This window comes from Bufo bufo, chromosome 6, assembly GCF_905171765.1.
Source record: "Bufo bufo chromosome 6, aBufBuf1.1, whole genome shotgun sequence".
Lineage (NCBI taxonomy): Eukaryota > Metazoa > Chordata > Amphibia > Anura > Bufonidae > Bufo > Bufo bufo.
Genome location: NC_053394.1, coordinates 156,655,556 through 156,672,031, shown reverse-complemented (window position 1 = coordinate 156,672,031; position 16,476 = coordinate 156,655,556). Strand labels below are relative to the sequence as shown.

General features: G+C 46.0%; 2 protein-coding genes across 3 annotated transcripts in view; one reads left to right on the top strand and one right to left on the bottom strand.

Annotated features, from left to right (window-relative positions):
• Window positions 1-264: 264 nt before the first annotated feature.
• Window positions 265-13,454, bottom strand: LOC121005379. Of its 2 annotated transcripts, XM_040438089.1 has the most exons (3): window positions 13,336-13,454; window positions 7,803-7,867; window positions 265-2,905 (listed from the first exon to the last, which is right to left on the bottom strand). In XM_040438089.1, exon 3 carries the CDS (start codon window positions 2,902-2,904, stop codon window positions 616-618), a length of 2,289 nt encoding a protein of 762 aa, XP_040294023.1. In that variant the 5' UTR covers window position 2,905; window positions 7,803-7,867; window positions 13,336-13,454; the 3' UTR covers window positions 265-615. The 2 variants fall into 2 exon arrangements, with proteins under 2 accessions (XP_040294023.1, XP_040294024.1); XM_040438090.1 differs by lacking the exon at window positions 7,803-7,867 and having other exon boundaries at window positions 13,336-13,424.
• The window catches only part of LOC121005403 (zinc finger protein OZF-like), a 28,740-nt gene continuing 25,694 nt past the window's right edge, over window positions 13,431-16,476 (top strand). The window contains exon 1 of the mRNA XM_040438146.1: window positions 13,431-13,539. The gene's annotated coding sequence lies outside the window, so the exon portion shown is untranslated. The remainder of the gene's footprint in view (window positions 13,540-16,476) is intronic.

The window sequence follows — 16,476 nt, the reverse complement described above, 5'->3', positions numbered from 1 at the left end:
ATGGGAAGAGACCTGTCTATCAAGCTGAGCCAGCGTCATGACTCTTTTCTCCATTATCTAGCTCCACAACTATGCTGTATCTGAAATGGAGCAGCATAGCTGTCTCTTATGAAGGAGCCTATTGGGTCTGCATGCTGCCTGTGGTTTGGGCATATGAATCTCCTGACAGACCTCCTTTAAACATTTGTCCCAGAAGCGACTTTCATGAGAAAATCCGATCATAATACGCGCACCATCTTGGCTTGCATTTAATCGTTTCTGTAAATCCCTTAGTAATAATGGAAAGTAAGTGCTCAGGCTCAAGCATTGTTCACTGGTGTCAGGACCAGCTTCTATCCGTTTGGTAGGGTCTAGATCTCAACTCCAATCTGATTTTTTTTTTTGGTACATGAGGACCGGTTTTTGGGAAAACTATTACAAATTATACCTAGATTTTTTTTGTACAAAATATATATATATAAAAAAACAACAATATCAAAATGAAATACTGAGTTCTTTTCAATAAACTGACCGAAGATAATAGACCAAAATACTGATGTTATGTTCTATCTAGACATGTGGTCAAAAGCAAAGGTCCCATCAGCGGGTTTTCTTGAACCTTTCCTCTCTGTACATCTAGAGCTTTTGTTTCCCATCTGCCAGTTCCAAAACATCCTTCATAATTTCCAGTAAGAATCTTTGATTGCTTGGTTCATAAACTGCACACAGGAACTGGTGCTTTCGATCTTTGCTGCACACAGCCAGACGCTTTTGGGTTGCTGATCTTATGGTGGTTTTCCGCACTTCATGCTGGACTCTGTTAATGTTAAAGTTGTGGTGTAGACTTGCTAATCGAATCCTGGCCTTCACACTGTCCTTGACAAAATCACCTCTCTTTGGACGGTACTTTGAAATTGCGCTATGAAACAGTTCTATGTCGGTTGGGTGACAAAAGGTGAAGAGGTGCTTTAGGTCATCTTGCAAGCTTGGATTGAGCACAATTTCTCGAAGCGAGTTGTGGGCTGCACTTCCCCAGGGAAGCCACCTCCTCCACCTATGTTGTTCTACAGAATTGTGCTCACATTGGTGGTACAGTTTGTTGCCAGACCAAGTGTGCTCATTTGCGGTATGGTTTAGCAACGAGTTCCACTTTTCGAGAAGAAGTTCTGCATTGTTATCGCATGTGCTAGCAGACCACCACAGGTGATCTCTAACAGCGCTCACCCATGCACTCAGGTCACCACAAGATTTTCTTTTGCTTGCAGACAGAACCTTTGCCCCTATGGATTTGGCCACGTGCCACACGTCTAACTGGTGCACCATAGGGCTATAATCAGTTTTGATCATTTTTCTAATGCCTGCACATTTGTCAGTACATATGATTTTGATGTGGACTTTTTTCTTCTGAAGTTTTTCCAAGGATTTCTGAAAGGCTTCTTTCTCCAAGCGGGCAGATAAAAGGCCTGGCCGCATCTGTTCAACCCGGAAGTTAAGTATTTTCTTTGTGCATGCATCCATTAATGTGTACAGACTGTATCTGGTATTGCGGCCTAGGCCGTCACTCTGTCCATCACCAACAATACATACTGGAGAGTTGCCTAAAACTGAAAGACTTTTTGCCTGGTCTTTCTTCCAATGGTGTCGGACTGTCGGAAATAAATATTTTTTTTGATATTTGTGATAGGTAGATTTTCGGATGCATTCAAGGCCCATAAGGTAGAACAAATTGTGTACCTGCCTAAAGGTGGAGCCACTGAATAAAACCGATGCTGAAAGAGCGAGATTCCCTACAGGAATGTTGGCTTCTTTTGGTTGGCTTTCCCACAAATGTGTACGGTGGTTGTCTGCACAGGTGACATAGACACTAACAAAGGTTCCAACTCTTTTTTTGAAGATTTTGACGATGGGCTTCCCACAGGGGCCGGGCCCCTTGCAGGACACCATTGTGATTAGGGCATCCAGGCACGATTCAGAAACAATAAATTTTCTTTCACTCATCGAATTTCGATTCAAACCGATGCCTTGCTTGGGGTTATATTTTTTATGGTGGGCTTCATTAATCTCATCAACTCTGGAAGATTCCACATTTGAGGCATGGAGTGTGGGTCTAAGGTCATTTTGGGAAGAGCAACTCTGTGTTCCAAAAGCAGGGGTCCTTTCTGCGATGACATTCTGCACACTGACGCCTTTTTCTACTAGAAGAGAGGGTAACACTTTTGGGGTGCGGTTCATTGGAAGAGAACCGTGAGGTGGTGCCACGTTGCCACCCTGGGCATGTACTTTTGCACTGGAACCACTACTGGCATGTGGTATTTTGCTGCCATCACTAGCTTTAAGTTTTGTTTTGTTTTTGTTAAATGGAAAATTACACTGTGTTTTTTTGCGATATGTCTTTATTTTATGTTCTACGGCAACCGCCCTGGTGTTGAGTTTTGGATCAGTATTTGTGGACCTGTCCCATCTTACAATGACTGATTCTGTGTTAACCCCAACGGAGACAACTTTAGGGAGACGTATTGACTGCTGTCCACAATGGTCACAAAAACCAAGCGGTCCTAGATGGGCATCTCTGTCCACTTTGCGCCTTTTTCGAGCAGGAATTTTTCCATTGGGCCCTAAACTGCTAGGCGGGAAATCGGGATGATAGAAAATGGTGGGAATAGCATCTTTCCTCAAAAGTTTGCGCCATCCGTCCAAATGCGTGTAACATTCAGGAGCAAAGTGTTTGGAGCACAGTCTGTAGCTGTCGGTTTTTTTCCCCTCATAAACCTTATTCACAAACTGCTCCAGATCTCCAAAATCTTGTCCTGTCTGAATCAGCCATGCCCTTATCATGTTCTTGTCTTTGGGGAAAACATGAACGATGACGCCATGCTCCTTCTGGCGACCTCCTGATGGACATCCATTGACAATACAAACAGGCATACTGCAAGACAAAAAGAAAATCTACTTTATTTACCTAAAGTGCATTTCCTCTGTAACCGGTAAATAGAAGCCTCTTCTTCCACCAGGTTAAAATGACTATTCCACTGTTTTCTTAGTTGATTGACTACTGCTCCATTCACTGCCTACAGAACTGATGGGGATAGCAGAGCACTTTATTCAGCAATCTCATAGACTGTGAATAGAGTGGTAGTCATGCATGCGCAGCATTGCTCCACTGACACAGGAGACTCAGGGATGCTATGCTCGCATTCAGTGGTTGGACACCCAGCGATCAAACATTATCACCTATACTCTGGATATAGGATTAATATAGCACCAGCAACAATTTACCTGAGGTTGCCATCCTGGAGAGCTCTCTAGAACGGAGCCCCATAGTAAATGAATGCGCACTGTGTGTGCGCAGCCGCCCTCCATTCATTTCTATGGGAGTGCTGCCTTGGCTATTTCAGGCAGTCCCATAGAAGTTAAAGAAGTGGTGGTAGCGCTTGTGCGATGCACTCTCCATTCATTTCTATGGGATTTCTGAAAATGTCGTAACTCCCAAAGAATTGAATGTAGGGCACACTGCACATGTGTAGTGCACTCTCGTTCACTTTGAGGGCCCTGTTCACTTTGTCAGATAGGTGCGGGTCACAGAAGTGGGACCCTCACCTATCTGACATTGGTGGCATAACCTAGCAATATGCCACCACTGTGTGAGGTGGCACAACCCCTTTAGGAACTGCCCTGAGCACAGTGGTGTCCCCACCTTGGAGACAGACCATGCTACAGGGCCCATGGTGAAAGGGTGCCCAGACATGAACCTCATTCTCCCATTTCCCAACATGAAACTACAGTGCAGAGATTTTACAGTTTTAATAGAGTTCAATGGTAACTGTATAGATTCTTATGCACTGGCAGTTGACATCATTTACGATATGAAGGGAATCAAAGGATTTAAAGCTATATCAATGTATTTTAATTATCTGGTATAAATACACTGCGAAACATGGTGCTCACAATGAGCATTAGAACAGCTGGTCTGCTTTTTCCAACATAGAAGTCGAGTAAAGGGGAACGCAACTTCTTTTTTTTTGTCAATTCTTCCACATAATAAAAAAATTGGCAGAAATCTCACAAAAAGGAGGCCCCTTATAAAATTTTGCTATGGGGCTCTATAATATCTGTGCATGCCCCTGCAATCACATTCATTACAAGAGACCTGACACTCTGGTAATATGTATACCTTTGTGTTACAATGTGGTAATTGACAAATACCTCATTTTTTTTAGGGATCGACCGATATTGATTTTTTAGGGCCGATACCGATACCGATAATTTGTCAACTTTCAGGCCGATAGCCAATAATTTATACCGATATTCTGGGTATTTTTATTTTTGAGAAAAAAAAAATTTTCCTACACAAATCTGCTGAAAATTAATGTTTATTGTTAACGTGTATTAATATTTTATTTTTTTTGTAAATCTTTTTCATTTATACTTAATATTTTGGTGTTTTTTTTTTTTTTATAAAACTTTTAGCCCCCTTAGGGACTAGAACCCTTGTCCCATTCACCCTGATAGAGATCTATCAGAGTGAATAGGATCTCACACTGTCCCTGCTGCCCTGTGCTTTGTGCACACGGCAGCAGGGAGCTTAGCATGGCAGCCAGGGCTTCAATAGTGTCCTGGCTGCCATGGTAACCGATCGGAGCCCCAGGATTACACTGCTGGGGCTCCGATCGGAGGAGCAGGGGAGAGGGGATCCTGTGGCCACTGCCACCAATGAGTAATACTGGGTGGGGGGTGGGGGCGCACTGCGCCACCAATGTTTTTACTATTGGGATGGGGGTGGGGGGCGCACTGCGCCACCAATGATTAATACTAGGGGGCTTGAGGGGGGGGGGCGCACTGCGCCACCAATGAAGATACCTCTCTTTCATATACAGGAGGCGGGAGCTGGCTGCAGAGTCACATAACCGGCTCCCGACCTCTATGAGCGGTAGCTGCGATCCGCGGCACCTAAGGGGTTAACTACCGCGGACCGCAGCTGCCGCTGATAGAGGTCGGGAGCCGGCTATGTGATTCTGCAGCCAGCTCCCGCCTCCTGTATATGAATTAATGAAAGACTCATCTTCATTGGTGGCGCAGCGGCCACAGCCCCTCCCCTCCTCTTGTCTCCTCTCCTGCCATTGGCGGCAGCGGCAGCAGCACAGGGGGAGGGAGACACTGCTTCCTTCTCCCCTGTGCTGCTGAGGGAACACAGAGAGCGCTGAGAGCAGCGCGTTCTGTGTTCCTAATACGTTATCGGAATATCGGCAAAATAGATGCCGATACCGATAATCGGTCGATCCCTAATTTTTTTAACAAAAAAAACTGTGATCAAGTTAACAGAGGCACCAGCTTCAGTATATTTACTCCATATGAAATGGAAATAAAAAGGGGTTGTCTAGTCCATTTAATTTACTGGCCTATCCTCAGCATAGGCCATCAATATCTGATCGGCAGTGGTCCGACACCCTGCACCCCCACCACTAGCTCCAGAACTCCACAGCTCCATCCACTGTGTAATGGACAGAGCTGGTTACTGCAGCGCTGTTCCCACTGTAGTGAAAGTGAGCAGTGCGACTGTTACCACCACCATCCACTACACAGTGGACGGAGCTCTGCATTTCCAGCACCAGAGATACTATAGAATAGTTGATCTGAGGGCGTAAAATGAAAAGCCAACAATATAAATGTAACAGAAAATGCCTTTAAAGGGAACCTGTCACCTCTACTATGCTACCCTCACTGAGCGTTTCTAAATGTTCATTGTGTTACCCTAAACATAAATTACACGTTTGTTTTTTTTTACACAATAAAAGCACACAGAGCTATGGGGACTGGGTATTGCGGATGTGCTAGTGGCCATCTAGCAACCCATGTCCTCAGCTCTTTACACAAAATCGCGGTGACAGGTTTCCTTTAAAGGGCTTCTACCACCAGAAATACTGTTATGTAGCTGACTGACATTAGCACTTGTATTATATGCTAATAAGCCTCTAGGTGCTATGTGGGCGTAAAATCAGCACCTAGAGGCTCCGTCCACTCACCCATTATCCCGCCCAGGTCCCCTGTTCTGCCCACCCAGCTCCTCTTGATTGATGGCACGGTCCGCCGCATCGCTGCCGAAATCCCGCGCCTGCGCCGTTCACTTCTGCCTTCGGCGCAGGCGCAGTGAGTGAAGGCCGCTCTCCTGATGCCAGCTTCCTCACTGTGACGTAGTCGAAGACAGAAGTGAACGGCGCAGGCGCGGGATTTCGGCAGCGATGCGGCGGACCGTGCCATCAATCAAGAGGAGCTGGGCGGGCACAACACTGGACCTGGGCGGCATAATGGGTGAGTGGACGGAGCCTCTAGGTGCTGATTTTACGCCCACATAGCACCTAGAGGCTCATTAGCATATAATAAAAGTGCTTTTTTAACAAAAACGGCTGCAGGGACTATTGTTAGAAACATACTGTTATGTAGTGCTGACATCAGCGCATCGCTATATCAGTCAGCTACATAACAGTATTTCTGGTGGTAGAAGCCCTTTAAGGAATATTATCAAGTAAACTGTCAAGATGTCAATAAAAGTCCAATATCTGTCGGCGAACTTAAAAGGGTTTTCCTAAATTTTTATACTGATGACCTATCCACTGGATACGTCATCAGCAGAGTTAAGCGAATCGAGCTTCGGATCATAGATCCGAAGTCGATTCGTTCAAACACTTTGTTTTAATGCTGTACGGAGACCTGTCTCCATACAGCATTAAAATGTATTGCCTCGTGGAGGCAAAATTAGTTACAGCCAAAGTCGCGCAAGACTTCGGTGAATGAATTCGGTAATCAAGTCGGGTTTGGGATCGGCTGGTTGGGTACCAAACCTGACTTTGGATTCCGAATTTTAAATGTTTTTAAAGATGCAGAAATGAATACCAAATTTGTTCCCTGAAGTCTCATGCGACTTTGGCTGAAATGAATTTTGCCTCCATGGAGGCAATACATTTTAATGCTGTGCGGCGACAGGTCTCCGTACAGCATTAAAATAAAGGGGGAGATTTATCAAACTGATGTAAAGTAGAATTGGCTTTGTTGCCCATAGCAACCAATCAGATGCCACCTTTCATTTTCCAAAGGAGCTGTGAAAACTGAAAGGTGGAATCTGGTTGCTATTGGCAAATAAGCCAGTTCTACTTTACACCAGGTTGGTAAATCTCCCCTAAAGTGTATGAATGAACCAACTTCGGATCTATGATCCAAAGCTCTATTCCAGGGATAGCCAACCGGAGGCTCTCCAGCTGTTGCAAAACTACAACTCCCAGCATGCCCGCTCTGCCTACAGCAGGGCATGATGGGAGTTATAGTTTTACAATAGCTGGAGATCCTCAGGTGGCCATCCCTGCTCTATTCGCTCAAGCCTATTCATCAGTATATGATCAGTAGTTATCCAAAACCCAGGACCCTCGCCGATCAGCTGTTTTGAGAAGGCAACAAAGCTTCTGTGAGCACCTTGGACTTCTCGCAGCGTACCAAACACAGTGCCATACATTGATCGCACTCAGCCCCATTCACTTCTATGGGGCTGAACCGCCCCTAGGCCATGTGACCGATGAATGTGACGTCACTCGGCCTAGGAAAAGCGTAGAGAATAATTGATCGGCGGGGGTCCCTGGTGTCGGACCTCATCTTTCAGATAGTGATGCCCTCCCAGCTCCTGTGTGAACAAAAGATCAGGCGTGTTGGTGTCCAACATGGCCAATCCCTCTTTACCATTAGGGAAAAGCCAGGAAGCTTGGCCAACTACCACGTATTGAGTATGGGGAACCGTCACACCCTCGGATGAGCACAGATAACCCCCGACACTCCTCTACCTGGTTTGTTGATGAATCCAGTGATAACTTGCTGTAAATGCCCAGAAATAAAAGGACTGAATGATCTACAAGTAAAACAGAAAACTATGAAGTACAAACCTACAGATGTAAATGTCATATACTCCAAACACTGTCCTTAAAGGGGTTTTCCTCAACATGTGTGGCATATTTGCTAGTACATGCCATCAATGTCGGTGTGGCTCCTATCTCCAGAAGGGGGCCCCCGAAGTGAAGGGGAGCACATTGCGCATGTGTATAGTCCTCTCTAGTCACCGCTATGGGATTTCTGAAAATAGCCAAGTGATCGCGCTTAGCTATTGTCTGAAGTCCCATAGCGGTAAATGGAGAGCACGCCAGGCAAGCACGGCCACCTCACCATTCACCACTATGGGACTACCTAAAATAGCCGAGCCAGCACTATGGGATTTTTGGAGCTCCCATAGCAGTGAATGGAGGGTGGTCATGCTAGTGCAGCTGCTCTCCTTTAACTTCGGGGGCTCTGTTCTGGAGATAGGAGAGGGTCCCAGACATGGGCCACAAATGTTGATATGGGAAAACCCCTTTAAGGGTTTGTACCAAGCCAACACAATAGACGATAAGCACGACCTATAGGGGTCTGACCACTGTGGCCCTCAGGAGAACAGTGGTCCCAAGTCCAATGAACGAATACTGTGGCATGAGAGCATCCATGCTGCTGCTCCATTTATTGTCTATGGGCCTGCTGGAGATGGCACATAGGTGTGACCACCACTCCATTGACCAATCTATAGCAGGGGTACTCAACTGGCGGACCCCGGCCATCCTTCAGAGCGCTCCTCCTCTCCTGCACACTGTACTGTGCAGGAGGAGGAGCTTACCGGCGCACTTCCGCCTGTCCCACAGCGCAGTGAGACAGGGCTTCCTCCACATGTAGCGCTCCTCCTCCTGCACACTCTGGTACGTGCAGGAAGAGGAGCTTACCGGCGCAGTGAGAGACGGCTCCACATGCACATGCAGGCACCAGCGCTTTCATCCGGCACCTGCCCGTGGAGGGAGCTTTCTCCCTCAGTGCGCTCACAGGTCCCTCGTCCCCTGCGGCAGCACGTAAGGGAGCTTCAAGCTCCAAAGGACACTTATGTGCTGCTGGAGAGGGAGGGGAGGGACATCACCACTGCCACCAATGAAATAAATGTCACATTTGGGAAGGAAGGGGGGCGTGGAGAGGGCTACAGAGAGGCGGGAACACGTCACTGATTGCAGGAAAGGACTCCAGTCAGTGTCGTGTTCCCATCTCTCCTGGGCCATCTTCTTTAAAATTAAAGGTAACCTGATTAAATAAAGTGATTAAGCCCCATCAAACCATGATAGTTATGTTCCGCATCCAATTCCCATTAGTTTCAATGGAGCGGAAAAAGATGCAGACAGCACACAGTGTGCTGTCAGCATCTCTTGTGGCCCCATTGTAATTAAGGGGCCGCATCCAATCCCCCAATAATGGGAATTGGATGCGGAACAAAACTATCATATGTCTGTTCTGTGGCTTGGGTTGCCACCCGGCCAGTAGTTCACCAGCAAGGCTGGTATTTTAGTTACCTTGCCGGTGCCAGAATTTTCCTGTAAGGACTGTTAGGCGACTTTCACACTTGCGGCAGGACGAATCCGACAGGCTGTTCACCCTGTCAGATCCGTCCTGCCGCTCCCCATTGACTATAGCGGGAGTAGAGCTACGGCGCAGCATGGCAGTGCACGGCGTGAGCCGCCAGACGAAAAAGTCGAACATGTAGTACTTTTAGTCTGGCGGCCTCTCACCGTGCTGCGCCGTAGCTCTGCCCCCCATCCCCATTATAGTCGATGGGCACAGAGCAGCGGCACGGCGAAGTAGTGGCAAGATGGATCTGACAGGGTGAGCAGCCTGTCGGATCCGTCCTGCTGCAAGTGTGAAAGTACCCTTACTAATGAGCGCTTCCATCATGGAACGCCCATTAGTACAGCCTTTACCTCCACCGCTACTTGTGCTAGTAAAAAAAATAAATAAAATTACGGTACCTCCACCTCCATTTGCTCACGCTGTGGAGAACACTCCCTGCTGACTAGAAGCTCAGGACAGGACCTACAAGACGTCATCACGTTGGAGCACCGGTCCTGAGCTTGCAGTCAGCAGCGAATGTTCACCGCAGCCAGGTGAATGCTACTTATATTTTTTATTTTTTTTGCAAAAGCAGAGAAGGGGGGCACTAATGGGGACATTATTCTTACTGGGGGCATTATTCTTACTGGGGCACTAATGTGGCCATTATTAATTCTGGGACTTACCCGGGGCGCTCCACTATAACGTCAGAGCGCCCCACGCGCATGTATCACATGATCGCATGGCATCTTTACTGTTGGCGTTCAGCTCGGACCTTCACCTGACTGCAGACCCAGGTATGTGGACCTTTAATAAAACTAGTTGAGTACCCCTGATCTATAGGACAGCACTTGGCTATCCCCGGAAGTCCCATAGAGAATGAATAGAGTGGCATCGAACTGATCCTCCTGTATTATAATAACAGACAGGACACCACAGTCTGCTCCTCCTGTATTATAATAACAGGACACCAGAGTCTGCTCCTCCTGTATTATAATAACAGACAGGACACCACAGTCTGCTCCTCCTGTATTATAATAACAGACAGGACACCAGAGTCTGCTCCTCCTGTATTATAATAACAGACAGGACACCACAGTCTGCTCCTCCTGTATTATAATAACAGACAGGACACCACAGTCTGCTCCTCCTGTATTATAATAACAGACAGGACACCAGAGTCTGCTCCTCCTGTATTATAATAACAGACAGGACACCACAGTCTGCTCCTCCTGTATTATAATAACAGACAGGACACCACAGTCTGCTCCTCCTGTATTATAATAACAGACAGGACACCACAGTCTGCTCCTCCTGTAGTATAATAACAGACAGGACACCAGAGTCTGCTCCTCCTGTATTATAATAACAGACAGGACACCAGAGTCTGCTCCTCCTGTATTATAATAACAGACAGGACACCACAGTCTGCTCCTCCTGTATTATAATAACAGACAGGACACCACAGTCTGCTCCTCCTGTATTATAATAACAGACAGGACACCACAGTCTGCTCCTCCTGTATTATAATAACAGACAGGACACCACAGTCTGCTCCTCCTGTATTATAATAACAGACAGGACACCACAGTCTGCTCCTCCTGTATTATAATAACAGACAGGACACCACAGTCTGCTCCTCCTGTATTATAATAACAGACAGGACACCAGAGTCTGCTCCTCCTGTATTATAATAACAGACAGGACACCAGAGTCTGCTCCTCCTGTATTATAATAACAGACAGGACACCACAGTCTGCTCCTCCTGTATTATAATAACAGACAGGACACCACAGTCTGCTCCTCCTGTATTATAATAACAGACAGGACACCACAGTCTGCTCCTCCTGTATTATAATAACAGACAGGACACCAGAGTCTGCTCCTCCTGTATTATAATAACAGACAGGACACCAGAGTCTGCTCCTCCTGTATTATAATAACAGACAAGACACCAGAGTCTGCTCCTCCTGTATTATAATAACAGACAGGACACCAGAGTCTGCGCCTCCTGTATTATAATAACAGACAGGACACCAGAGTCTGCTCCTCCTGTAATATAATAACAGACAGGACACCACAGTCTGCTCCTCCTGTATTATAATAACCAAACAGGACACCAGAGTCTGCTCCTCCTGTATTATAATAACCAAACAGGACACCAGAGTCTGCTCCTCCTGTATTATAATAACAGACAGGACACCACAGTCTGCTCCTCCTGTATAATAACAGACTGGACACCAGAGTCTGCTCCTCCTGTATTATAATAACAGACAGGACACCAGAGTCTGCTCCTCCTGTATTATAGTAACAGACAGGACACCACAGTCTGCTCCTCCTGTAATATAATAACAGACAGGACACCAGAGTCTGCTCCTCCTGTATTATAATAACAGACAGGACACCACAGTCTGCTCCTCCTGTAATATAATAACAGACAGGACACCAGAGTCTGCTCCTCCTGTATTATAATAACAGACAGGACACCACAGTCTGCTCCTCCTGTAGTATAATAACAGACAGGACACCAGAGTCTGCTCCTCCTGTATTATAATAACAGACAGGACACCACAGTCTGCTCCTCCTGTATTATAATAACAGACAGGACACTACAGTCTGCTCCTCCTGTATTATAATAACAGACAGGACACCAGAGTCTGCTCCTCCTGTATTATAATAACAGACAGGACACCAGAGTCTGCTCCTCCTGTATTATAATAACAGACAGGACACTACAGTCTGCTCCTCCTGTATTATAATAACAGACAGGACACTACAGTCTGCTCCTCCTGTATTATAATAACAGACAGGACACCAGAGTCTGCTCCTCCTGTATTATAATAACAGACAGGACACTACAGTCTGCTCCTCCTGTATTATAATAACAGACAGGACACCAGAGTCTGCTCCTCCTGTATTATAATAACAGACAGGACACCAGAGTCTGCTCCTCCTGTATTATAATAACAGACAGGACACCACAGTCTGCTCCTCCTGTATTATAATAACAGACAGGACACCAGAGTCTGCTCCTCCTGTATTATAATAACAGACAGGACACCACAGTCTGCTCCTCCTGTAGTATAATAACAGACAGGACACCAGAGTCTGCTCCTCCTGTATTATACTAACAGACAGGACACCAGAGTCTGCTCCTCCTGTATTATAATAACAGACAGGACACCAGAGTCTGCTCCTCCTGTATTATAATAACAGACAGGACACCAGAGTCTGCTCCTCCTGTATTATAATAACAGACAGGACACCAGAGTCTGCTCCCCCTGTATTATAATAACAGACAGGACACCACAGTCTGCTCCTCCTGTATTATAATAACAGACAGGACACCAGAGTCTGCTCCTCCTGTATTATAATAACAGACAGGACACCACAGTCTGCTCCTCCTGTATTATAATAACAGACAGGACACCACAGTCTGCTCCTCCAGTATTATAATAACAGACAGGACACCAGAGTCTGCTCCTCCTGTATTATAATAACAGACAGGACACCAGAGTCTGCTCCTCCTGTATAATAATAACAGACAGGACACCACAGTCTGCTCCTCCTGTATTATAATAACAGACAGGACACCACAGTCTGCTCCTCCTGTATTATAATAACAGTCAGGACACCAGAGTCTGCTCCTCCTGTATAATAACAGACAGGACACCAGAGTCTGCTCCTCCTGTATTATAATAACAGACAGGACACCACAGTCTGCTCCTCCTGTATTATAATAACAGACAGGACACCAGAGTCTGCTCCTCCTGTATTATAATAACAGACAGGACACCAGAGTCTGCTCCTCCTGTATTATAATAACAGACAGGACACTACAGTCTGCTCCTCCTGTATTATAATAACAAGCAGCTAGGAAACCAATCCACTCCTGTATTAGAAATAACAACGTAGCACAGCCATTACCTAGACTACCTCCTCACGGTGCCGACTCCTGACTTTTCACCCAGAAGTACAACATCACTTCCCCGTTTAGACAACATGACTTCCGGCTCGCCCACTGTTGCCGGTGGAGCGGTGGCCATGTTGTTGTGGCCTCCCCGGTCTTGTTATCTTACAGGATGAGAGAGCAGCGATGCAGACCAGTGCGACACCTACGTTCAGTTAACGGTATAGATGACGGTACAGGGATACGGCCGCCATTTTGTTGTATACCAAAAGTTCCACACTGTTTTTGATGTTATCAGTGGTTGACTACAACTCCCAGAGTCCTTTGCGCACGTCCTGTTAGGTTGCTGTGGGCTGGTGTGGCTATAGAATTCTGTTGACTGTGACCAGTATAATAGAGAAGGCTAACCACTGGAGATCTGAGTCTCCTTGGAGATGGTTGTGTTTCCATAGTAACGATGTGTATATACTAGTTACTCTGCACCATGTTCTCTGTGACTACATCCTGTGTGGAGATTTCCATGATTCAGCCACATAGTGAAGGCATGGAGGTCATTAACTGTTGTGGAAAGGGGCTCACTCACCCAACAGCAATGTATGTCCACTAAATCACAATGGCCTCTTAATTTTTAGGTTCTCTTATGTCACCATTTAAAAAGTTGGACGTGATTTCTTCAATTTTTTTTTTCCTGTACTGTGAACGCCTTAATGGAAAAAAACAATAAAAACACACAATTTTTGTCACATATTTCCCCCAAAAAGTTGAATCACAGTGATCAAAAATTAGTTTGTACCCCAAAAATGAGTTGAAAGGTGACATAAAGTGTCAAATTGTGTGGTTTTAATATTTTTTTCCATTATGGCGTTCACTGCACAGGAATTAAAAAAATATATATGTTATTAGTTAAAACATTTTCAGATGCCGCAATACCTGATAGGTTTATTTTTTTATTGTTATATTTTTTAAATGTAAAATTTGGAAAGGTTTTTTTTTTTTTTTACTTTTACAGTAATAACTTTTAACCCCCTTAGGGGCCTACAACCTGGGATCTTTTGATCCCTTGTCCTATTCACCCTAGTAGAGATCTATTAGGCTAGGGCTACACGATGAATTGTTTCGCATGACATTTTATAATTCTAGTCTATGGCGTCGCACTGTGAATTAATTCGTCACGAATCGCTATAAATCAGGTAAACCCGTACGTCATAGTGGCTGAGGGAATGCTTGGAGCGGGCTGCTGCAGTGAGCCCCCACTCCATACCAGGCGGGTGTCGGCTGTTTCATACAGCAGACACCCGACTGCAATGACACGGAACGGCGATCCCGCCGAATTCCGTCATTTAACCCCTCAGATGCTGCAATCAATGCCAATCGCGGCATCTGTAAAGTAAGGCTTCTGAAGCTTTCCAGGCCTGCCATGGTAAGTCCCATGCTGCGCTGTGCACGAGGCATACCTCAACAGAGAGCTTGGTATAATGCCATTCACCCTAGTAGATCTCTATTGGGGTGCATGGGACAAGGGATCAAAACTTCCCAGGTTCTAGCCCCCTAAGGGGGCTAAAAGTGATTGTAAAAAATGTTTTAAAAAAAATCAGCCCCTTTCCCAATTTTAGGTATAAAAATGAACAATAACAAAATAAACATTGGGTATCGCCACATCCAAAAAAGTCTGAACTATTAAAACATAAAAATATTATTTTGTGGGTGGTGAACGTCGTAACAAAACAAAAAAAGAAAAACACTTGATTCGCTGTTTTTTAGTTACCTTTTTCCCCCTAAAAAATTGAATAACAGTGATCAAAAAAGTCATATGTACCACAAAAATGGTACTAATAAAAACTACAGTTTGTCCCGAAAAAACAAGCCCTTATACAGCTCTGTAGACCGAGAATAAAAAAGTTTTGGCTGTCAGAAAATGGTGATGCTGTACCAGTGAAGTATGACCGTGACAGAGTGGGGAGAGTGTCAGCAGCAGCAGTGGCAGTAAGGGCTCATGCACACGACCGTATGCCCTCCGAGACATACGGTCAGTGAGCGGGCCATATGTCCCGGAGCGGCATTGATCGTGCGCACAGCATCATAGATTACAATGATACTGTGCACGTCGAGCCGCCCGCGGTGCTATTGTCCCGTATTCATATGATCTTATAATAGCCCCGCCGGCGGCCCGACATCCACAGCATCATTGTAATCTATGATGCTGTGTACTCCCGTGTGCACCGCTCAGGGACATATGGCCCGCTCACTGACCGTATGTCTCGGAGGGCATACGGTCGTGTGCAAGGGCCCTAAGGCTGTGTTCACATCACTGTTTATTTTTCTATTCTTCTGATCCATCAGAAGAACAAAAAAATAAATATGGATCCTGTATTTTGAGCAACCGTATCACAGGATCAGTATTTGGTCAGTGTTTTGCATCAGTATTTGATCAGTATTTATAAGCCAAAAACAGGAGTGGGTCCAAAACAGAGATAAAATGTAATGGAAATTTTTGCATCTCTTCTGTGCTTTGGACCCACTCCTGCTTTTGCCTTACAGATACTGATCAAATACTGACCATGTAAAAGAGACCTTACGGATACCGTATATACTCGAGTATAAGACGAGTTTTTTGGCACATATTTTTGTGCTCAAAAAGCCTCCTCGTCTTATACTCGAGTCTAGGTCTTAGCTCCGGTAATGCAGGCAGTGCGGGGGGCGGCGCTCACTCACTGACTTCACCCGCCTGCGCCGCCTAGTGGGAGAAGGCGCGTGACGTCAGTGAGTGAGCGCCGCTCCCCGCACTGCCTGTATTACCGGAGCAAAGACAAAGTAAGATATCGTTTAAATATACTGCTGTGAGCGTCGGGGAGGGGGATCTGTGGATGGCACTGTAGGGGGATCTGTGGATGGCACTGTAGGGGCATCTGTGGATGGCACTGTAGGGGGATCTGTGGATGGCACTGTAGGGGGATCTGTGGATGGCACTGTAGGGGGATCTGTGGATGGCACTGTAGGGGGATCTGTGAATGGCACTGTAGGGAGATCTGTGGATGGCACTGTAGGGGGATCTGTGGATGGCACTGTAGGGGCATCTGTGGATGGCACTGTAGGGGGATCTGTGGATGGCACTGTAGGGGGATCTGTGGATGGCACTGTAGGGGGATCTGTGGATGGCA

Coding starts and splice junctions, on each gene's coding strand:
- LOC121005379 (XM_040438089.1), bottom strand. CDS start 2,904: ATGCCTGTTTGTATTGTCAATGGATGTCCATCAGGAGGTCGCCAGAAG.